General features: G+C 35.3%; 1 protein-coding gene, 1 non-coding gene and 1 pseudogene across 2 annotated transcripts; all 3 read right to left on the bottom strand.

Moving 5' to 3' along the window:
• Nucleotides 1-4238: 4238 nt before the first annotated feature.
• LOC147844955 (uncharacterized) lies at nt 4239-14992 on the bottom strand. Its single transcript, XM_088650769.1, has 6 exons — nt 14937-14992; nt 14033-14068; nt 13797-13934; nt 13490-13603; nt 13259-13397; nt 4239-12817 (listed from the first exon to the last, which is right to left on the bottom strand). The coding sequence occupies exon 6, from the start codon at nt 6780-6782 to the stop codon at nt 6090-6092; it is 693 nt and encodes a 230-aa protein (XP_088506895.1). The 5' UTR covers nt 6783-12817; nt 13259-13397; nt 13490-13603; nt 13797-13934; nt 14033-14068; nt 14937-14992; the 3' UTR covers nt 4239-6089.
• Nucleotides 4430-5849, bottom strand: LOC147844957 (uncharacterized; annotated as a pseudogene).
• An 8439-nt stretch (nt 14993-23431) lies between the features above and the next one.
• On the bottom strand, nt 23432-25483 carry LOC101885837 (uncharacterized). Its single transcript, XR_015942910.1, has 3 exons — nt 25305-25483; nt 23892-24024; nt 23432-23790 (listed from the first exon to the last, which is right to left on the bottom strand). It is a non-coding gene; the product is annotated as an uncharacterized LOC101885837 (transcript).
• Nucleotides 25484-25725: the final 242 nt, after the last annotated feature.

Below are 25725 nucleotides of genomic sequence, written 5' to 3'. Positions count from 1 at the left end.
ATTAGGGCTGCGATAATGTCAATGAAGGCCGCTAAGTCACCAGGTTTAGATGGCTTTCCTGCCGAATACTATAAGAAGTACATTGACATTGTTGCACCAATATTGGAAGGGGTGTATAAGGAAACCTTGTTACTGGAGCAGATGCCCCCAACATTTAATGATGCGCTAATTACGTTAATTCTTAAAAAGGATAAGGATCTTTATGATCCTGGGAGTTATAGACCAGTTAGTTTAGAAAATGTTGATTGTAAAATTTTATCTAAAGTATTAGCATTGAGGTTGGAGGGCATTTTATCCAATATCGTACATAGCGACCAGGTAGGTTTTATAAAAGGGAGATCTTCTTCTGATAATCTTCGGTCACTACTTCATCTCATCTGGCAAAGCCGCAATGAGAATGATCCAGTTGCTGCTTTTTCATTAGATGCGATGAAGGCATTTGATAGAGTAGAATGGGGCTATTTAACTTATACGTTGCAAATGTTTGGCTTTGGGCCAACTTTTCTTAAGTGGGTCAAGGTGCTATATTCCGCCCCACGTGCAGCCGTTCTTACAAATGGCATTATCTCCCCTTTCTTTAAATTAAAGCGAGGCACCAGGCAAGGGGACCCCCTGTCTCCTTTGCTTTTTACTTTGTTTCTGGAGCCCTTAGCAGTTGCAATTAGGAATGACATGAGAGTGAATGGTGTCCAGTTAGGAGAGAGGGAATATAAGTGTTTTTTATATGCTGATGATATTCTTCTTTTGCTTTCAAATCCAAGGACATCTATACCTCCTATGATGGATACTATCGAACGTTTTTCTCAAATATCTGGTTACAAAGTTAATTGGGTGAAATCTGAGGTAATGCCAGTGTCTGTGGGATGTTCGTTGGCTGATGTGAGCGCTTTCTCCTTTAAATGGATACCAACTGGGATGAAGTATTTAGGTGTTAGGCTCTCAAGGGACTTGTATGATGTTGTTCAGATGAATATAACCCCTATGCTTCAAAATGTTAGAACAAACTTTGATAAATGGAAAGTGTTAAATTTGTCTTTGTGGGGGAAGGTTAATGCAATTAAAATGATGGTATCATCAAAGATTAATTATATCTCTATGATGATCCCTTTGGAGTTTCCTGAATCCATCTTTAAGCAATACAATCAACTAGTTAGGGACTTTCTGTGGGAAGGGAAGAAGCCCAGAATAAGTATGAAAAATATGTTTACCACTAGAATAAAGGGGGGTTTGGCATTACCAAATATAGAGCTTTATAATACTGCATTTGAGATTATTAAAATATGTAAACATTGGTCAGGTGATAATGTAGAGGGTATAAGTTGGATTGAAATAGAGAAAACGCTAACTTTCCCATTCAGGGTTATTGATGCTTTATCTCAGAAATCTTTATCTTCTATTAGGAATGGGGAAGTTAACCCTATACTGGAACACTCTCAGCAGGTCTGGAAAAAAATACATAAGATATTTAATTTGTCCCATCATAAACAAGGCTATTCTTCATTATGGAATAACCCTGCTATTAAGATAGGAAAAAAAACAGTCTATTGGAAAGATTGGTGTAAAAAAGGTCTGAAAACAGTTGATGATCTATATGGACAAGGCGCACTGTATTCATTTCAGGAATTGAAAGACAAATTCAATCTAGTAGATAAAGGGGATTTCTGGAAATATATACAGCTGCATAGTAGTATAAAAACTGTGGGATTTAAGCCAGGAGCAGAAGAAACTGTTTTATTAGGGTTTCTAAATATGCCAAAGTCGATGCAAACCACATCTTTTGTTTATAAGATTGCTGCAAACAACATGTATGGAAAAAGTGATCATTTAAGAATTATCTGGGAGAAAGACCTGGAGGTGGAATTTGAAGAGGGTGAATGGGAGGCAGTAGTTTCTGGTATAGGTGCTACTGTGAGAGATGTTAGGAGTAAACTCATACATTACAAGATAATTAATCGATATTACTGGACACCAGTAAGACTGTATAGGATAGGATTAATGGAAAATAACCACTGTTGGAAATGTGGTCAGTCTGTGGGCACTTTTTTACATTTAACGTGGAGCTGTCATTTGGTGGCTCCATTCTGGACAAGAGTTATTCAAAACCTTGAGAAATGGCTGGGACAACCTTTACCTTATTCTCCAAGAGTCTGTCTTCTTGGTGATACATCGATTTTACAGAACGGAATATCTAAAACACAGGCTGGACTAGTCGTCGCAGGATGTATTATTGCTGTGAGACTGGTGCTGCGAAATTGGAAGAACTCAGATACTCCCTCCTTTAAAGATTGGATTGAACTAATGACTTCTACTGCATCATATGAACGTATGTTGGCAAGACTTCAGGATTCCACCCATACCTTTAATCAGAAATGGGGTAGCTTTTTGCAATATTTGGAGAGCACATAAAAAGAAACTTGAAAAGTTGTCAATTTGACTGTCTGTTATATGGTTTTGTACTATTTTATATTTGTTATATTTTTTTGTTTTGTTATTATTTTTATTATAATTTGTTTACATTATTTCTCGAATGTTGATTTTGTATTGTAAATTTTATGTTGTGTGGGTGTAAAAATTCAAAATAAATAAAAAAGTTCAATTACAAAAAAAAAGAATGTGATTAATAGAGGTAAATAACATGGTAAATAGTGAAAATGTGTTGCATAAAATATTAGTCTATATAAGATATATAACTATTTATGTTAAACCTTTTACTTTAATTAGGTAATTACATACACAAATATAAATAGTCAGATAGAACCCTTAAAGGACGTTTAGGATGAAAAGCAACCAGAGCTATGAAAATACTCCAACAACTCTTTTGCAAATATTAATGTAGCCTCTTTTTCATTTGTTTTATTAATATAATTATTATTCTTTTTCTGTTTTTTTTTTTTTTTTTTTTTTTTTACGGTGTGGATTTTGGTATTATTTTGATTGTTAAATATTCAGCATGTACAAAAAAAAAACTGATAAAAGTTTTTGTCCTTTACGTTGGTCAAGCTAACCCCCATGAGCTATGTCCATCTCTCTCTCTTTCTCTCTCTCTCTCTCTCTCTCTCTCTCTCTATATATATATATATATATATATATATATATATATATATATATATATATATATATATATATATATTATTCATTAAAATAAGAGGGGGGGTCACCTAACATCTTTAAGAATAGAAATATATATATATATATACAGTTGAAGTCAGAATTACTAGCCCCCCCTGAATTATTAGACCATTCGTTTATTTTTCCCCCAATTTCTGTTTAACGGAGAGCAATTTTTTCAACACATTTATAAACATAATAGTTTTTAAAACTCATTTCTAATAATGGATTTTTTTTTATCTTTGCCATGATGACAGTATATAATATTTTACTAGATATTTTTAAAACACTTCTATACAGCTTAAAGTGACATTTAAAGGCTTACCTAGATTAATTAGGGTAACTAGGCAGGTTAGGGTAATTAGACAAATTATTGTATAACAATGGTTTGTTCTGTAGACAGTCGAGAAAAAAATTGCTTAAAGGGCTTAAATAGCTTAAATAATTTTGTCCCTAAAAAAGTGTTTAAAAATTTAAAACTGCTTTTATTCTATCAGAAATAAAACAAATAAGACTTTCTCCAGAAGAAAAAATATTATCAGACATACTGTGAAAATGTCCTTGCTCTGTAAAACATAATTTGGAAAATATTTTAAAAAAGAACAATTTGAAGGGGGTAAATAATTCTGACTTAAACTGTGTATTAAATTTTAAAAAAGTTTAACTGTGTTAAATTTAGCAGTGGTGTACAGCACAAAAACTAGGTAACTTTAATACCACTTAATTCCTCACTCTGTCATCCTTCAGCCTCAAAAAAAAAAAAAAAAAAAGTTATTTAATGCTATCAAGTAACAGTGTTGTGTGAGTGCAGATGCAAAGAAATATAATGATCATGGGGGATGGGGGGTTAGGACGATTCATAAGGGCCCATCTTGTCAGAGGGCTGGTGGTGGCTAGCAGCGCCCCTGATCACAATGCTCATGCTTTTGTGTGATGTATATAATTGTTTAAGAAATTTTTAAGATCTATAAGTTATTTGTGTATATACATAGTCTACAAATTAATTAAGGTTTCAGTGCAAAAATCAATACAACCTAATGAATGTGTAAGGGAAAAAAAATCTATTTAAATAATGAACAAAAAGAGAGAAATAACATATTACTTTTAGAAACATGGAAATTTATTTTTAAATTCACCTCATTAGTATTTAAATGTAATGAAAGTATTAATTTAAAAAAAGGGGTCTGTAAGGGATGTACTCATTTATGCTGGGCAATGTATATCGTTTATGACTGTTGAGAGAGTCAAGAGATAAGTTGAGAGATGGGGGATTGCAAGGGGTTGACAAAGTTCTGGTGTGTAGTTGGATGAAGTTTAAATTCTATATCTTTTCATTTGTGTGTATTAGAGGTACAGCAACAAATCTTCTCCCATGGGGCATGAGGAAAGCTTTCCATTCCACCAGTCCAATGCTGCAGTACTGTGTTGTGTCCAAGAGGCCATCCACCAAGTAAATCCCAAATGTAGAGGAAGATGCGGGGTAGTCAAAGAAGGGGCCTTGATGTGCAAATGTGGAGTAGACCAAGTACACCTCCTCTTTTTTAGCAATTATATTTCTGATCTTCGCCACCTTTCCCTGAATATAGACATTGCTGTTGGCTTCGTCCAGTTTGAGGGTGAAGAGCTCTGTAATTATTATATTGGCTGTACTGTTGCACACACTGAAGCAATGATGGTAATGGTCCAGACATGTGTTTTTTTCTTACACCCAAACTTTCCTCTTTTTCCATTTGGATTGCCTCTCGCTCTGCAAGCTTCTTTACAATTTGGCAGCATGGAAATTCTGGTTTCCTAACAAGCCTTTTCAGTTTTTGCATGTAATTTTCAAATTTGAAGGCACTGAAGGAATTCAGATTTCCATCTTGTGCAAGGTGTACAAGGTTGTGCACATTGTAGGAGATGTGCATGTGTCCATACAGCTTTCCAAAGTGCTGAACAAACAACACAGGTGCATCATTTGCATAGTCTGTTAACTTAAGCAGTGCTTTGTTCGACAGTATGAACACTCCCGTAAACAGCAGTAGGAAATGTTGATATAAAGCTGTGTGTAGGAAGTCTTTTAGGACCGGTGTAAAGTAGGAACTGGCGGAATTCAGAGGCTTTCCATCGGCCTACCTCATTCAAAGATCTTGGTCTTCTTGCAAACTCAACTGGCACTGTAGAAAATATTTCCCCCCCCCGCGACTTGGACTCTTCCAGTCACCCCCACCGATCAGCTTGAAATGGGCTGATCCAAAGTTTCTTGCGGAGTTTCGGAAAGTGGCAGAGGGGAGAAAGAGTTGATGATGATAGGGGTTAGATAATTAAAGCTGTGCATTGTAAATAGTTAGAGGAAAAGGAGTGTTTCAATCCGAGAAGTTCATTGATGGTGTGTGTGCGTACATCTAAAAAGTAAGTAAAACAGAATGTTCAATGCTTAGTTTAGTGAAAGTTCATACCTATTTGTTTGTTTATAAACTGTATCGAACCACTGTAAAGATTGCCGATTTAGATGTACACACATATGTTTGTTTACAATTATCATTTCTTATATCTATATTATTCCTGCCGATACATTTTAGTTGTTATCATACGCTATTAACGCACACACTTTAGGTAGCGCATGCGCTGTAATGCCGTTTGCCGCTTCATGAGTCAGTTCGCACAGCAGGGGTGTTCACGTGCGCAGCTGGTGGCCAACGCACACACATAGCCAATGTATCAACCAGCATTAACACCAATTGCTCCTCTGGTTAACCCATTGTGTTTATGCTGTATGTTTTATTTATTGTCAATGTATATTCATTTATAATGTAACTTTTATTAATGTTATATTGTACTTTTATGTTTATTCATTTTATATTTTTTCTATTGCAGAACCACACACACATACACACAAACAAGCAAGTTGATGCCAATCAATAAATGAAGATTTAGATCATTCCCTGGAGTGAGACTGTTGTCCTGACCCGCAACCCGTAGCCTTCAGCAAACCAAACGAACTAGTTCAAAGAAAGAGATTTTACAGGCACATTTTTTCTGATCTTTGACAGCTTTTCAGAAAGCATATCCACCTGCAAACCTGAGAGCCTGCAAGCCAGTTGACCCTTGAGCCACAGGTACAAGAGTCGCCTCATCACCTCCAAACAGACAAGGTGCATGTATTCCAATGGAAACCCAGTGACCAAGCCCAAAGATGTGGCTAGAAGAGGAGAATATCCTAAATGCTCTTCATCTGTCATTTCCAGGAAATATTCATCAGTGCGAAGGGGGGCATTCATTTCAGGGAATATCACCCTATTGCTCAAATATTCGCCTTCCTGCGTACATTTCTCACACCCCGAGTAGCCTGTGTGCCCTTTTATATTTTTCAAAAAAGCTCGGGCGGGAGCATCACAGACCATTGAGCACAGTTTGAGCCTCATTGATATTCCCTGAAATGAAAATCCTTTCTCCAACAAAGTTTCAGCCACAAAATCTTCTAGGTATTCGGGAAGGCTTGCTGGCTTGCTAGTGCCACAGAAAAGCCCAATTACTAATGGCTGATGCGGAGGGAGGTTTTTGATTACTCCAAGAATGGGCCAGAATTGGGTGGATGAACTTTCAAATACTGGCAACCCATCCACATTTGCTTGGAGCTCTAAGCATAAGCCATTAGCCAATCCACATTTGTTTGCCTCCAAAGTGCTCTTCATTGAATTCAGGATACCAAAATAATGGTATGTCCCACCAGCCTTTTCCTGGACCACCACTGACTCTGACCGAGAGGTCCTTAGAAGAGTCCTTGCATCAGATGGCAATGGTGGATGATGCTCCTTCAGTATTTCTAATAATTTATTAATTGCACTGTGTTATGTTTTCTTTGAGTGCCCATGTTGCAAGTTTGCTTTGTAGATAAGCTTCCTCTTCCTCACCAGAGCTGCTGTTTTCAGACTGTGAAAAATCTAGCTCCTAGGCAAAGATGATTCATAGTCTGGGAATTCCTCATCTAGATGTTCGGAATTGTAAATTGGTAGACTCTCAGCATTAAAGGAATTATCAGAAGCACACTGAACTGACTTCAGTTGTTGTTTTACCCTTTCTCTAGATTTGCGTTTTAAAGTCCAGTAAGAGGGTGTATTTGCCATACTTAAGAGACACACATGAAACAAAAGAAATACAAGACGAAGAAAACAAAGGACACAACAAGAAATGACCATGAGTAACACACACTGACTTTCCTATGCTAGGGTTAGCTTACATAAATTGTTTCTACATTGTTCATATGCAGACAATGCCTGTTTGAACTGTTTCAGACATTGAAGTTTTAGTACTTAATATTAAGCAAGAGTTCTTCAACTTTTTATTTTGTGGCGAGGTCCCCTAAACTCTTACAGGCTCACCCTAAATATTATTTCTCAATACAACACTGTTATAAACAACTGCTAATCATCTGTGACATACCTTTCTTTAAGGACAGGGTTTTCACTGACACCAAGAACAAGTAGAGAGAAAAGCAAAAATATATGGCACATTACTGAAACAGAAGTGATAGACTAACCAATTTCACAAGTAAACATGAACAAATAATGTAATTTACAGTTGTGTTTCATCCCTACAAAAGATTTACCATGGTTTACTACAAAAAAGTTTACTGCAGTTAAGCCATAAGCAGAAAGTAATCATGGTTTGCTACACCAATCATACTGTAGTTACCATAAAACTGTAGTTATAAAATAATAATCAAAATAGCTCAAGAAAAAAAACTGGGTAAAGTTTCTTGAGGGGTTTGATGAGGATAATAATGACACAAAAAATCAAGGACTATAGGATTTAATCAGTAATACTGTGTAGTTGTCAGTTAAAAAGTCAGAGATGACCTTAAAACCTTGTAGTTTTAACAGCTGTTAAGAAACAGAAGACACATGAATGAGTAGGCCTCTAAAAAGTGTCATAGCTTTTAACAAAAAATTAAGCAATTATATTAAATAATTTAAACTGGATGTGCAGTCTTGTTTTAACTTTTAATTATTTTAGGATAGATTTTTTACTCTAAGTGGTCCTGCTATTCTTGGCTCTTAGCCAGCTTGCTATGGTCAGCGAGATGTCACAGATCTATGTCATGTCAGCAACTGTTTTGAAACCAAAGTTCTCTCTCCATAGATGCAACTTATGCAAAAGGAACTAAGTGTTTACATACATTGTCATAATAGCATAATCACTTGATAACATGTTACTTATTCTAACTTCTGACACATATAGCTTCATACAAGTATTTAACATATATAATCAGTGCTTTACATATTCACTTATTGTACACAAACAGTCACTCAGCCTTCTCCTAGTGTTGCTCCTGTGCAGGCATACTCATCTTACACAGACATATTACTGTATTTTTAACACAGGCTGGCATGTTTGCTGCATACACTCTTAAAAGAAACAGTTCTATATAGAACCAAAAATGGTTCTATCAAGCGCTTCATATATGGAACCCCAAAAAGGTTCTAAATAGAACCATTTTAAGGGTTCATTAAATAGAACCCCAAATGGTTCTTTCACTCTTAAAATAAATGGTTATACACAGCAAATTTTAGATAGTAGATTTAACTACCTTGGAGTTAAAATTAACACTCCCTCAGAGTTTATATGGGAATCACTATAAGTGTTAAAAATAACACTTTTGAAAGTGTTAACATTGTCAACACCAAGAGAGTGTTAATTAGCAAACTCTTGTTGTGTAAAATATCTGTTCAATTTCCGAAAAAATACCAGCAGCTGTGGCTGCCAGAATCTTTCTGTGAAAAACATGGAAGTTTTATATAACTGTATAAATTTACAAAAAATAACCATATTTCATGAACTAATACATTGTTCATTTTACAAAATCATAGCTTAGTGCAAAAAAATGTAAAGTCTTTAGATGCAATAATGTTTTCATGTGTAATGGCAAGTAGCAAACAGATTTTGACTGCATTAGTAACTACACAGTTACCTTTAAACAAAAGAAGATGCAGCATAACATCAAATACTCTCAGTTCATCTTGGACTTGAACAGAGACGCTATTATCCTCCACAATGGTGACACAAAAACCGTTTTGCTGTTTTTCTTTCTTTTTTTTCATTTTTAGATTTTAGTGGTTGCCAGTAATCTGCTGTTTATAACATTCATAAATTCAGTTTACAGAATATTTCTGTTAACAACACATTCAACAGTCTGTATTTTTTTATCGATCTCACACTGCAAATTTTAGATTTGGTAGATTTAACTACCTTAGAGTTAAAATTAACACTCCCTCAGTGTTTATATGGGAACCACTATAAGTGTTAAAATAACATTTTTGAAAGTGTTAAAATTTTTAACACCCAGAGTGTTAATTAGCAAACTCTTATTGTGTAAAATATCTGTTAAATGTATGTCAAAATACTAGCAGCAGTGGTTGCCATTAATCTGCTGTTTTCAACATTTTAGATTCGTAAATTCAGTTTCCAGAATATTTCTGTTAAAAACAAATCCCATAGTCTGTATTTTTCATTCGAACACACGTAAGCCTTAAATTCCAGAGCAAAATCCTCACTAGTGTCCTCACTACAGAGGGCTGAACACTTAGACAGTGATGAAGTTAATGAGACAATTAAGTGTCTAATTAAAGGAGGATTGAGAATTGTTGATGAACAACTGTTAACAAGCAGAATCACTGAAGGACAGAAAAACACAAGCCAAAACCAAAGATGAAATCAACTGAGAAAAAAAAACTCTAAATAAAATAGTAATCAATAAAAATAAAACAAATTACACAATAAAAAATGTTATTTTTCAACATCTTTAAAACAACTCATCACATTAAACAACTTATCATGGAGCTTCACCTATTACTGACCTGTGACTTTATTTCTGTCATGTGAACAAAAGCTCTTAATGAAATTTCTGTTGTTCATTTGAAGTCACCATGATGGAGGACAGAGTCTGCTTTAGTCAGCCTCTTCAACTTCTTACTTTAAATGGTTTTTTATTTTGGCTGCTATAGATAGTGTTAATTACTCTATTTAAACATACAGCATGGAAAGCCGAAAGAAAATTAAAGTGTCATTCTGAAGAGATTATTAATGATATCATGGCCATCCTTTCCTGCTTGTTTTTGAATTCAATTTCATATTAGTTGTGTGTGAGAAATAAATGATATACATAAATGAAACCACTGAAGCTCCAATAAAATAAAAACAATATTTACAATGAGAATGTTTGATCTATGGCAGAACTCAAAAACACCCAGACATCAATAATTAGTCTTTGAATCTCAATTATGGTGACAAACAAAAAATAAAAATCAAGTAAAAAAAAAAACACTACTGAAATATCACCTCCCAAAAACAACACAAAATAAAGGAAAAGAAAGAGATTGTAAGAACATAAAGCTGCATAATTTATTCATGCTGCAATGCATGCTGGGAGCTTTGTACTATGCTGGCACCCAGCATGCATTGCGGCATGAACTATGCAGCTTTTTTTTTTTTTTTTTAGCAACCACGGTTGAGGTTTATATCCTGATTCTTGATGCCTGTGTGTCATAAAGAGCAAGCTGGAGCTTGAATGTTAAGTGCATGACACTCTAATTATTAATTGCAACCTAATTGTTTGTTGAATTTTCTATGAAGAGCAGCAGACTGCCAGTAGTATTGTCCCATGCAGCTTTAATACAACTATATTTGCATATTTTTATGAATCAACTTAACAAACACCTGAAATAAAATCTATAACAATTAATCATAAACAGTATAGTTTCTCTTGACCTTTCTTGCTATAGCTGATGAGTTTTAGAAACAAGGCTATAGCAGTCAGAGAAACATTATGGTATAAGAGTAAAGCTTCAAGAGCTCAAATAAGCAGCCTCTGATCTCTATGATGGTGAGGTCAAATGAAATATTTTTAATAAAAAAAATATAACCTCTGTTCATTGTCAAATATTCTTACAGAAATGAAGTCAAACTGTAATCAGTGAAGCTGCTTATGCTATTATTTAATAGAGTTGTTTAATCCTCTGTTTTAATTCAGTTGGTTTGGTGTGAGGCTGTGTCTGTAGTTTTATTTCTTCCTTCAATTTCTTATTCCTTCAGTGATTGTGCTTGTTAACAGCAGGTGTTCAACAGCAGGTGTCTGAATTCACTTATTTGTGGTCATTCACTCTGTCTAGTGGACTAAACTAATTGACCAATTTAAGGGCCAGGTGAATGAGGGTGTGGTGAGATTTCAGACACTCTGATTAGTTTCTCAAATACAAGGGTTTTCTACAAAGGTAGATACATGTTACTCTGTGTGACAAGGAGGCAAATCAGCTTCTAACGCTGAGAGGGTTGTTTTACCTTTATCTAACTCTAGAATTTTAACACTTAACTCTGAATTACCACAACACTTGAAATTTAACAACAATGAATTTGCTGTGTATACAGAACCAAAAATGGTTCTTTCAAACGCTTCATATATGGAACCCCAAAAGATTAAAAATAGAACCATTTAAGGGTTCATTAAATAGATCCCCAAATGGTTCTTTCAAGCGCTTCATATATGGAACCCCAAAAAGGTTATAAATAGAACCATTTAAGGGTTCATTAAATAGAACCCCAAATGGTTCTTTGAATTCAAGTTACATGGTTCTATTTAGAACCATTTGAGGGTTCTTTATTTATTATTGAATAAAAAATAAAACCAATGCAGAAAATTCAAATTGTTTAAATTTATTCAATTTACTTCACAAAATAAGTTTTAAATAATATTTAAAATTGCACCTCTGCGTACTTTGTATAAGATCTACCTCTAAACATTATACATTTTTACTATTTAATTAGTAAACATAATTAACAGCTTAATGGCATTCAACAATCTAATTCTAATGATTTCACTTTTTATTAACATTTGTAAGCTTGCTTACTGATTGAACAAATACAAAACTTAACTTTCAAACATTTCTAAAATGATTAAAAATGTATTACAATGCAGATAGAAACAATACACAAACATCTATTAAATAACACTACAATTTCAACAAGTTCAAGGTACATGTATGTACTGGTCATGGCAACATCCATTTTTATACATAATTTTCAATAAAAGTTATTGAAGAAAGAGCTTAATCGCACACAAAACTTTGCAAAATGATTAAACAAAACACTGAGAACAGCCATTCCACAACCTGTAGCATGTCCATGTTTGCCGGCCTCTCTTATAACGTAAATAGTTTTGTCCATGGGTGGCACAGTGGCTCACTGGTTAGAACTGTCACATCACAGCAAGAAGGTCACTGGTTCGAGTCCTGACTGGGTCAGTTGGTGTTTCTGTGTGAAGTTTGCAAGTTCTCCCAGTGTTTGTGTGGGTTTCCTCTGGGTGCTCCAGTTGCCCCCACAGTCCAAAGGCATGCGTACGGTATTGGTGAATTGGCCATAGTAAGTGAATGTGTGCAGGTGTATGAGAGAGTGTATGGGTGTTTCCCAGTGCTGGGTTGCGGCTGGAAAGTAATTGCTAATTCATTCTACTGTGGTGCCTCTGATAAATGAGGGAGCAGAAGGATAGTGAGCGAGTGTTGGCCATCGTAATGCTGACACTTCAAGCCTTGACGGAATCAGGAGAGCTGTTAGGACCTTTGGATTTCTGTAAAACAATATTTCAATGCTGAGTACTTCCTTCTTTCCTTCCCTTCTATTGGGCCATTTCTTTTAAAGATGTTTCTGTGTCCTTCACTAAGTCCTTATATGCAGCATTCTAAATTAAAACATTTTGTTTACTTTGTGTAAGTGACATTTTCAGCAATACAAGTACTTTAAAGTCATCAAAAATACAGAAATACAGTGTAGACAGCTGTAATATATTTTCTGTTTAATCTGCATCTCATTTGTTACAGAATTTAATGAAATTGACATTTCTGAGTGACCTCAATTTAGTATGAACATTAAATAAAACAATAAAATTAGAATAAGAACAAAACAAAATAATTGTTTATCAAATAACATACATCATATTTGGCAGATACTTTTATCCAAAGGGACGTAGATTGTGTTTATTCTATACATTTATTAATATGTGAGACCTGGAACACATTTGGCATTGCTAATGCATTGCTTTACCAAATGAGCTTTAAAATGTCATATACACAGATTTTTCATATCTATTTGGCACACAATGTAACAGTGTTTGGTTACTCACAAGCTGTGGTACTCCAAGAAGAAGAAACTGCTCCATTAGTTTTGCAGACCCCTCCATAATCTGTACTCTGGAAAATAGTGTGTTTCATTTGGTTCTTGACTTATTCGTAAACAATGTCGCATTCTAGGTCCATCACAATCTGAGGTAGGAAGACAGCATTTGTAGAGTGTGTAAATATGAATTTAAATCACAGAATTAATCTTGACATTAAATGTATTGAAATGAACTTGCCTTGTGTTAAGTCCCTCAGAGTCCAGTTCACTTCCTTTTGATCCCATCATATGAGCTCACCACTGAAATCCTTTCATTTTTACATTTGTTTTGAAGACATTGCAACAAGGAATCCTGTAGGCAAATTTACACCTTTCAATACATATTTCTTCTCTGCAGGACTTTTTTTAGGCAACGACCTTAATATTCTCACTGTATTAAAACAGCAGTAGTAAGTAATAGAATATTTTTTGTGATAAATATATTTTTTCAGTACACAACAACCAACAAGTGTGAATTATGCATGTTATAAAATACAATACTTTACTAGGTGTGCTTGAAGATGATGTCAAACAATTATGGATGTGACACATGTTTTTCTTTAAGCTGGGATCCTTCTTCTTCAAAGCTGCTTGTGTGCAGCAGATCAAATTTGGAAACTTAATATGGGTCCCATGACACTTTTCTGTAATGATAAATACAATCTTGAAGTCTTTTATAATATTTATTTCATTTTACTGACCACAATACAGTTTGTTTGGATTTTAAAACAATGATACATACCAAGCACAAGTTTTATGAAGCAGTTCAGTTTCCAGGCTGTTTGAAGAAAAATAAAATATACATTAAAATATTTATTTTAAACTTATTTTGCACTTTATATATATATATATATATATATATATATATATATATATATATATATATATATATATATATATATATATATATATATATATATATAATTTCACAATACATTTAGTCTGCATTTTTGTCTTTTAGAAATAAGACCTGATCTTTCATCTATGGATTGTTAAAATATGTTTGGCTTTTTAAAGGTTTCAATAATATTTAGGGGCGGACTGGCCATAGGGAGAACTTGCCACCGTGACTGGCCTCCCGCGCGTGCACAGACTCGGGCACGAATCTGCCTGTGCGTGCACGAGCGGTGCACTGCTATCTTGCGGTTTTATGCAGACTAGCGGGAACGTCTCAAAAGCGGGCAGTAATGTCCACTACTTTGCAGAGTTTAGCTCAATCACTGATAAAACACACACGAACCAAGCTGAAAGTGAGCGTTTGTTCAAGGTTGGAGCTAAAAACAACACCAAAAACACGATGAAATCGGCACAAATTTAGTTAATTTTAAAGTAACATGCACATAATGCTTCATTCACGCTCTCTCGAAGCTCGCCTTCAAATAACACAGCTGTGTACTGTTAACGGTAATTTAATTAGTAGTACTGACAAACAAGTATAGCGATATTGAAACTTATTTCGAATAAAAAGCAGAACAAATTCAACTTAACAGATTTCTGATCGCAAGCACAGTGTTTATCCATATTAACGCTAAAGTTGCCCCCATTCAATCTGTATCACCATATAACACGAGGGATTTTCTATCAAATAGAAACCTTACTTCATAATACAAAATATTTCACTATATATATTAAATGTACTAACATACCTGAATGATGAAGCTGAAATAGTGGACTTCTCCTTTCGAAAAATTAACCTTCTCTCGAGGCTCTTCACCACCTGTCCATGACGATGTCCTTGTCAATGACTGACGTCACCAGAGGGCTTTTTTATGATTATTAGTTTTAAATAAATTATTAAACCATAACAACATGTTACTGCACAGTCTAAATAAATTGGTTATTTTATTTATTTCACAAAATAATTTGTCAAAAATGTTAAACATAAACTAGGCCTATAAGTTATATGCTATTGTACAAACCTGCATAAAAAAATCCCATCATACTGTACACTGATTAAGTTTTTGACGACAGCATTCATTTTATTAGGTTTTGACTCAAAAAGCTTTGTCTCTCTGTGTTATAACTTATAATTATTTCATAATCTTTACTAAATAATTATGTTATGATTCAAAAATTATAGAACCGTTTTAATCAAAAAGGTTCTTTGCAGTCAAAGGGTTCTAAATGGAACCATTTTTTGGGTAAAAGGTTCTACTGGCCAAGTATAGAACCCCAAGGTTCTATATAGAACCTCAAGGAACCTTTTTTTTTAAGAGTGTAGCCTTGTCAGTGATGTTGTTGGATCCCTACAAAGAAAAACAGCCTCTTTTTAAGAGACATAGGCCACCTTGACAGTCCTGAGAGCCAGAGTTTTTTAGAAAATTTTGCATTGGCAGCTCAACCATTTCAGGGCTTTGAGTCAGAGTACAAGCAAATGCAGTACTTTACACAGTCTGGATGCTTTGTTCATCCAAAAGAAGTGCCTTTCCCTGGTGTCTAATACACCCAAAAGAGAGACACATTGACGGGGATTGTGAAACAAGTGGCAGACCAAGATACGTTTCAGCTAATTCCTTTAAGGCCTTTGCTAAAGCTGGTTTTAGAAAGTCCAGGGACAATGGACAAGATCTTTGAATGGCAAAATCAAGAGAGCACTGCTCTTGAAGATTTTAGAGACGGCACAATCTTCAAAGCCAGTGAACTGTTTTCCAAAGAGTTATCCATTCCTCTTGTACTGTACAACGATGAATGTGAGATGGTAAACCCACTTGGATCAAAAACCTCAGCTAGGCTTTGTTTATTTTACTCTTAAATGCTTACGACCTGAGTTTCTCTCCAGCCTAAACTCTCACTTCTTGTTGGCAGTGTACAAGACAGATGACATAAAAATTTATGGAATAAATGCTGTCTTAGATCCAATTGTGTCTGAGATTAAGGATCTGGAATTGGAAGGAGTTCAGGTTGACACAAAACATTTCAAGGGTACTATTAAAGCAAGCGTTGCACAGGTTTGTGGGGATAACCTAGGTCTTAATTCCATCCTAGGCTACACAGAAAGTTTCTCAGGGAAAACTGTATGTCGATGGTGTCGAGTTCATAAAGAGGTTTTGAGAGAACAGACAGTTGAGGACCTGTCAGTGATGCGCAACAGGATAAACTACACTGTTAGACCTTACCGGGTTTTTTTTAAAGTAGAATACTGGCAACACTTGCCAGCCACTCACTGTAAAAGTTCGGTTACAGTAAGTAACTGGCAACAGTTTTGCCAGTTAATTACTGTAACTGAACCATTACAGTGAGTGGCTGGCAACAGTGTTGCCAGTTATTTACTGTAACTGAACCGATACAGTGAGTAGCTGGCAACAGTGTTGCCAGTTAATTACTGTAATAGAGCAGCAGTGGTAACTAACTGGAAACTGTGTACAGTTAATTACTGTATTGTAGTATTATAAATCACAGCATTATACTGCATACACATTAATAGTATGTCATATATAGTTATTGTAGTGTTACTAAAATTTATTTTATTGTTTTGGCACCAAACAAATAAATAACAAAAAGTATAACAAAATTAAGAAATCAGCAGATATAAATATTGTCTTGCATATTACAGGTCTGCACAGTAAGGCTGTGGTCACACTAACATTTGAGCAAGCAAAATTCTGTCATACTGCACTGCAAAGTGGAATTAAACAAAGCGAGTAGAGGAATTAAACAAAATAATCAGAGATTGAAAAAGCAAGCCAGAGAGGTCATGTTTTGATCTTTGATTGGTATCAAGCAATCACATGATGTGATTTCGCAGGTCAGAGATCTCCAAGCTTAAACTTTCCAATGCTGCGAATTATGAAATTTGTCGCATGAGCTATCATTCCAGGTCTGCAGTACTCACATGCGTATGAATGGAAGTCTACAGGGAGAAAAGTGCAGTGTGACCGGGACTTTAAGCTGTAACTCTAATTAAACACACCTGATCAAACTAATTAAGGCTTGTTAGAAATCTACAGGTAATGTTGAAGCAGGGTGGGAACTAAACTCTGCTGCGCTGCAGTTCTCCAGGAACTTGGAGTTTGACCCCCATGGTATATAGCAGGGGTGCTCAATCCTGTTCCTGGATATCTACCTTCCTGCAGATTTTAGTTGCTACCCATATCAAACACACCTGCCTGTAATTATCAAGTGGCGTTCAGGTCCTAATTAATTGGTTTAGGTGTGTTTGATATGGATAGCAACTAAAATCTGCAGGAAGGTAGATCTCCAGGAAAAGGATTAAGCACCCCTGATATATAGTGGTGGGCAAAGTGAGGCTTCATGAAACACTGAAACAGTCGAAGCAAATGTGTCGAAGCTTCGAAACGTTTCGAAACACCACTCTACAGTGACACCTAGTGGTCATTTTTTTATGTATTGCACTGAAACAGCTGCAGCACATAGCAGTTGAGCAAATTGAGGTATTGAACCCTACTTTGATGATGTAAACTTCAATCAATGTAGCGGAGCGGTTAAAGTGTCTGACTAGCAATTGGGGATAGTGGGTTCGAAGCCGGGCAATATCACCTATTTTAAAATGCTTTAATACCAGTTGGTAATGCTTTGCTCTTGAATCGTTTTGTTTCAACATTTGTCTGATATCCAAATAAACAATTTGTTAATAAATATGTCTTGTTTTGGTCTTAAAACAGGGTTGTTGCTAGATCAGAAACTGTGGCCTGAAGTTATCAAGAATTATTTATATTATTCATAAAATTTCCCATTTATTGTATTTTATTAATGTCTACCCAAACCCTAAACCAAACTATCACAGTACTGTAAAATAATTATTATTGTTTTACAGTGTTACAAAAATGATGCTAAATTGATGGCGTAACTGCAGCTGTATCATATTTAGGCTAAATACAGAAACATGATAAAAACTCATAAAACAATTGGAGTATTTGTAGAAGTCGGGATTCGAACCCAAGAAGTGAATTAATGAATAGCAACATCGTGCTCATGCACAGTCCACTAGGCCATATGAAATGAAATTTTTCTGACCTTGGCAGCGAAATGGAGATTCGCCAGGTCTCAAAACGCTTCTGAGGTGAGCAATGTTTTGAATCGCTTTAGTCACGTGACCAAGTGTTTCGAAACACTTTAGTCACGTGACTTGGGTGCTTCGGATCATGCTTCGGTGCAGTGTTTCGAAACACTTGCGCTTCGGGATCTCGACACTGTGTCGAAACGTCAGTTTCACGTCAGCCATCCCTAGTGATATATAGCATACTTTTAAAACAACTGCCAACATTTATCACAATCACATATCCAATAAACACACACACACAAAGTGCTGCAGTGAAATGTGTTACTCTCTCCTCAGAGCTGACCATGCAAAAAAAAAAACTGAACAGCAAAAAACACACAATAATTATTTAAAATTTTTAAATTTTAAATAATTAAAAACTGTCAAATCTCAATAAAAAGTTTAAAATAATTATTAAAAAACAAATATAAAATTGGCAACACCGAAAAAACAAAGGATCCAATCTTTTATTGTTATAATTATCTCATGACAACAAACTTTTTTATTGTTTCTTATATAAATTCATAGGTGGAAACACTGCTCTGAAAAATACTTAGCAACAAACTCACAACCTGGGACCGGACAGTGGACCTTTTGTGTGTAGATGGCTATGTGTATCATGTTTTTGTGATTCCCCGTGATGATGTGCACATGTTACCTTACTGAGATGATGGAATTTAATTTTGGCTTAGATGCCAGAAAGATACATACAACTGTTAGAATCTGTAGCACATCTGTTAGCACATTATGGCAGTATGCAATATCCAATAAATACATATACTTAAACAAAAGTAATGTAGGAAGTTATATGAGGAGAGGCTAACTAGCTAACAATGTAGTCAGTTTAAGATAACAACAATATAACTTAAAACACAGCCTTATTTTAGAAACCCTCAAAAACATTTGAACACATTTTACTTACTCTTTGTAGATTCTTAGTTAAAGCCTAAAACATATCAGACTCTACATCTGAATTGATGGACAGAGAATAGAGCACACTCAGCAGTAAACAAATCAAACACCTGACTCTCTTAAAGGGCCAGCATTTTCTGAAAACTCTTTCTAACACCTTTGTGTTTAGAATAAGACGGACAGCCTGTGGGAGTGTGTGGTGATGCCTAAATCATTATTTTCTGCCTTTAAAATGCACGTCTCTATAAATAGCAACATAAACCATCGAAGTAGATGGGGCAGTAATGGTTGAACAGTAATTTGCTATTTATTGTCAGTTATATCTGTAATGCGTACATAAAGTAAATTACTGTAATTTATTCTTTGCACTACACAATTTCATACAAAGTCTACTCCTTTTACAGTAAAATACTGTTACCTTTTATTACAGCAAAACACTGGCTATTTTACAGTTATTTACTGCACAATCTACAGAGTAAGAGTGCAGTTATACTAATTAAACACACCTGATCAAACTAAATCTAAAGGTAGTCTGTTGAAGCAGGGCTGGAACTAAATTCTGCTAGGCTGCGGCCCTCCAGGAGTTTGACACCCCTGGCACATAGCATATTTTCAAAGGAACTGCCTACATGTATCACAATCATGCACATATCATTAAATAAAAAAAATTAAAATATAAAAACTTCATCCAAAGCAAAAATAAATAAATAAATAAATAATAATAATAATAAATAATCTGATCCTCATGTTGTTCCAAACCTGTAGTAATAAAAATAAATAAATAAATAAAATAACCTGATTAATACAATTATTTAGGAAAGCCTTTATACTATACTGTTAATGCCATTTACTTCATTTGAAGTTTTCCAGACAAATTCATTGAGTCTCTGCAAAAATGTATGTACCTGCTGTTTAAGATATTTTTTAAATAACACATTTTTACTAGTTCTTTAGCAAAATACTAATATTCAGCTTAAAGTGCAATTTAAAAGCTTAACTACAGGCTAAACTAGGCAAATTAGATTAATTATAGAAAAGTAAACAAAGTTATAAAAATGATTGTGATAATTTGGTTGCTCTGTGTGAATATCTTTGCCTTTAAATGCATCTTGTCGATATCTTTACCTTTTAATTAGCTCTGTGACATTGACATTGGTTGACTCCTGATACTCAATGTTAAAAACATAAAAGGAACCAAAGAAAACACAGAGATGGCTGCAGAGAAATTTAGCTTATCATTAATGCATTGTCTCACTTTCTCCTCAATACTGACCATTCACATACCAAAACTGAACAGTATATATATATATATATATATATATATATATATATATATATATATATATATATATATATATATATATAAATATGTATTAGGGATGTGCGGAGCAGCCGGTATTTGTATTTGTTGAGGGGGGAAAAGTATTTGTATTTGTATTTGTATTCGAGTAAAATTCAAAATGGCGCAAAAATATATATTTTTTCTATTACACTTCTAATTTACGTTATAGTGAAAGTATTGTTTAATTATACCCATTATATAAATTATAGATATGCAATATTGGCTGTTGTTTTTGTTGTTTTTTTGTTTTTGATGTGATAAGAAACGTCATTGAAAAGAAAATAACACAGAAGCCATTATCTCATCCATGGTTAAACCAAACCAACAACTAATAAAATACCATTGTGAATATTATGAACCCCACCACCACTGCTCTTGTTGAAGGACACTGAATAGACAGAATAAAAACAAATAATACTTCAAAAAACTGTTCTTCTTCTGAAAGAACTTCTTTCCAATGCACAGAATTCCAAAAACTAATATTAACTAAATAAATCTAAATAAAACCCTGCCTGGGAGATCTGGCAGAACAAAAGTATTCTATATAATACTAAAAGATACAGCCCTGCTATTATCATCTGCCTGCCACAAAAAAGACACAAAGTTTGTTTGTTTGTTTGTTTTTATGTTTGAAACTGACTTGCTGGGGCAGAATGTGGCTGTGTTGATGGTTTGGTGCTTGTGGAAGATTTAGCAAAACATAGCTGTGCTGATTGAGGGGATTGATGCTTGTGGGGGGTTCACAGACAGTATCAGGAGAGGATGCTTTTAGTGCATGTGATAATACATTACATAGAAGGTTGCGCGGTGGCACAGTGAGTAGCAATGTCGCCTGACAGCAAGAAGGTTGCTGGTTCGAGCCCCGACTGGGTTCTCCCCATGTTGGCGTGGGTTTCCTCCGGGTGCTCCGGTTTCCACCACAGTAAAACACATGCAATACAGGTGAATTGGGTAAGCTAAATTGTCCCTATTATATGTGTGTGAAAGAGAGTGTATGGATGTTTCCCAGTGCTGGGTAGCAGCTGGAAGGGCAGCCACTGCGTAAAACATATGCTGGATAAATTGGTGGTTCATTCCACTGTGGCAACCCCAGATTGATAAAGGGATTTAGTCGAAAAGAAATGAATGAATGATTATGGATAGAAGATGTTGACAGATGTTTAATATCTCTGCCTCTGCTGATTTCACTTTTGCACACATTATACAGTAGCACTTTGTTTTATCTGCAGCAGCACTGACTGTAAAATGCTTCCACACAGAACATGAAGTTTTTTTTTCTTTTGACTGGGGAAGGACCAAGAAATGGCTCAGCAGCAGTCTCACTCTTTTTCATGGTGCCCAAATGTATTTGAGGAGTTCAAGTTAATAAAAAGTGACGGGAAGCTATGCTAAGGTTTACTAGCCTATAGCATATATCTTGCTGTCTGCAAAAGACAGTAATGTAGACGTACCATATAACTCCCATAAGTGCATACTATTCGACACAACAGCACAAGCATCGTTTTAACTTTTATAAACAAACGTTAACGTTACTCTGTCAACAGTCTATTGTCTAAATTACCGCGCTAACAGAGCTAACGTTGCGTAAACTGAGCACCCCGTTGCAGACGTCAATAATGCAGCGTAATATCCCAAACAAACTCCGCTTCAACTCCGCTACAAGTTTATAAACTGCCTTTGGAACCCAATTGAGGTACAAAAATCTATTTAACAAAAATAGCGATGCAGTGAAGTATTTTTTTCGCTCAGCCGAGCCTTCTGTCTGTTGCTGTGGAGAAGCTTGCTCCTGACACCTTTTATCTCCGCCCCGCCCTCCGACTACTGACTGAGCGCGTCTCTCTCTCTCTCTCTCACTCACTCACTCACGCGGGCATGCACTGTGGTCTCATGAGGAAACGCTGCTTTTTGATATAGTGTTTTTGTTGCTCCCGAATACAAATATTTTTTCAAGTATTTGTTCGAATCAAGTATTTGTAAAAACACACTATTCGTGCCTTTCCGAATACCGTATTCGGGTTCGGCTTCACCCTTAATATGTATATATATATATATATATATATATATATATATATATATATATATATATATATATATATATATATATATATAACTCTGTCTTTTCTCCAACCTCCAGGTACAACACAGTGGTTCTCGTCCTCTGTGTCTGCCAAGGCTAAAGGCAGGTAAACATCTGATTTCTTCTCTCTAAGAAAGTTGTGAACACATAGTGCCGCTAATGTCACTGTTGCCACTTTGTCTGGCTCTAGAGCGATGTTTGAGTGAAAAACACTAAGCCTGTTATATATATATATATATATATTTGCAAAAAGGACAACTCGGTTTGTAACAATTTTTAAAAATCATGTTTTTTTCATTGTTTTCCAAATAATCTTAATGCAATTGGGTTGTTTTGATTGCGTAAAAATAAGTACATAAAGCAAAGCTAATAAACAATAAAACATAATAAAAACAACATAATAGAATGTTTTTTGAAAAAAAAAAAATAATTAAAAAAATGGTTAAGAGAAAAAAACACCACTAACAAATGCATTGACTAGCGTTGTCATCATTGGTCACTGTTTAAGGATATTGCTCATAAGATATAGCTTTCCTCAGCAGACATTCAAACAAATTTTGTTCATTTGTAAATAGTTCTAACTGAGGTTTCATAATTAGTAATGGACACCTGGCCACAACTTTTAAAATGTCAGCTTAAGTATTGAATCCGTGGCTGAAGGAAGTTATATGAAAAATAGTGGCTTTAAAGACACCCCATTTTTGTTTTACCCATTTATGCCGTCAAACTGTTGCATAAATGTAATAGCTTTTCAATGTGGCTACATAAAACAGTTCTGTAACAGCTGTGCTGATATATCAAATGGCTTCTCCTGAGATAATGCTTATAAATGACACATTTGGAACAATGGACCTAAATTACCTTTCGAATTGCAGGAAAGAATCTTCTGCCAGTCAGGACCATCAAAAATCTCACAGGAATGTATCTCCTTCATTAATAAAGTTAAAAACTCTCTTGTGGGACCACCCTCATCTGCTGCCCCCTCTCCAATACCATCAGCATCTCTGAATACAACATCCAGTTTTTTCTGGGTCACACCACTGGCGCCGAAAAGCAAGAATTGCTCTTCCCAGGATGTTGTCCGGTGTGATAATAATTTGATTTGATGGTGGTGATGAAGTAAAATCCACCCAGTTCTGCATGTTGTGCAGTAATGAATCGAGATCAACACTGAAAAAAGAAAATACAACATGTCTGTTTTTCTTTCTACATGTGGATTTAAAAATGTAAACAATGTAAGTTCATTTAAAATATAATCCTTCTCCACTCACTCTGGTTAAGAGACTACTGCAGCTGATGGGGATGACACTGGAGAGGACAGAGGGGACGCCACTGGAGAAGGCTGAGGCAATGCCACTGGAGAGGACAGAGGGGATGCCACTGGAGAATGCAGAGGTGATGGCTCTGATGTGGTTGAAGGAACAATCTGTATTAGTGAAGTTGCAGTGTTGGTTTAAAAAAACTACAATGTATCTTTAACAATTAAATGGTTAATTCACCCCAAAAATTTTAATTCTGTATTTTATTAAATTACTCGCCCTTATGTCATTCAACAATTATAAGACATTTTGTTCATCTTCAAACACAAATAAAGATATTTCTGATGAAATGTAAAAGCTTTCTGACCTCTGATAGAACATAATTGCCACATTCAAGGCCCAAAAAGAAATGGTTAGAATAGTCTATTTGACTCCACCTTAATGTTATGAAGCAACAGGAATACTTTTTGTGTGTAATAAAACAACACAAACTAAAAATAACATCTTAATTAAACAATTTCTTCTTTTTCATGTTGGTCTCTTACACAGTTGATGTAGACACAATGTTGTGACATACAACCCAGAAGCGCTGCACAGTGTTCACTACGTCAACTGCGTAGAAAACTGATATGGAAGAGAAGAAATAGTTTAATTAATGTATTCATTTGTATACACAAAATGTATTTTTGTTTCTTTGTAACATTGGTAACATAAGGTGGATTCACTGTGGTCAAATAGAGTATTTTAACAATGTCTTATTTTCTGGACATTAAATGTTTTAATCGGTAGGCTGTCAGGAACAGAACACTTTCAGATTTCAGTAAAAACTTATTTGTGTTCTGAAGATGAGCATGACTAATGAACATCATAACTTTAGGTACCTTAAAAGTTAACAGATAATCTCAAGATTAAATGCTGCGAAAATAATGTTCATTGTTTTTAAAAGATAGTGTACTATTGTCAGGGCCGGAGCAAGCTGAACTGCCGCTCTAGGCAAAGGTCGGTCACGCCGCCCTCAAACCTAAAGTGAAACCGGGGGGGTATTTTTTCTATTCTGCCGCCCTAGACGCGGCTATAACTGAGGCGCGGTTGGCGAGTGTAGTTTAGGGGACGCCACCCTCTCTATTAACTGCCACCCTAGACGCGGATATAATTGTGGCCGCGGGTGGCGAGGATAGTTTCGGGGACGCCGCTCTATCTATTCTGCCACTCTAGACGCGGATGAGGGCGCGGGTGGCGAGGGTAGTTTCGGGGACGCCGCCCTCTCTATTCTGCCGCCCTAGGCGGCCGCCTAGGTCGCCTCTATGGAAGGCCCTGACTATTGTACAGTGCTACAAAAGTACTTGGTTTTAACCATTTAATTTGCTTTTAAAATGCATTCAAAACAACCAAAAGTTGACAGTCAGATACATTAATGATTTTCACCTCCATGTGCAACCACTGAACATGTATATTTAATGGAGTCAATATGTTGTGGTCGAGAAGTGTCCCAGAGGCAGTCCTCATTATTGACATCGCTGATGTCATTTCTCGGATGATAAAAAACTCTATTGAGTCATTACGTGAACCAACAAAGTCAAAGAGGACCTGAAAACCAAAAAACATTTATCTCAAACCAGTCATAAAAAATAAATTTCACAGGTATTATATGCAATAAAAGTAATTCTGTATCAATAAACAGGAATTAAATGCTGCCTAACACCTTTTAGGCAAAAAATACTTTAGCTACTGGATTGATAAATAATATTTCTCTGTAAGTATGGAGTTACATTGCTATTTTTAAGAAACCAAAAACACAACTTTGTTATTAGACGCTGACCAGACACAGATACACATCTGTCATTAT

Source organism: Danio rerio, chromosome 4 (genome assembly GCF_052040795.2).
Source record: "Danio rerio strain M-AB ecotype USA chromosome 4, GRCz13ab, whole genome shotgun sequence".
Classification (NCBI taxonomy): Eukaryota; Metazoa; Chordata; class Actinopteri; order Cypriniformes; family Danionidae; genus Danio; species Danio rerio.
Note: the sequence above shows the minus strand (reverse complement) of the source record. Positions and strands in the feature narration are given on the sequence as shown.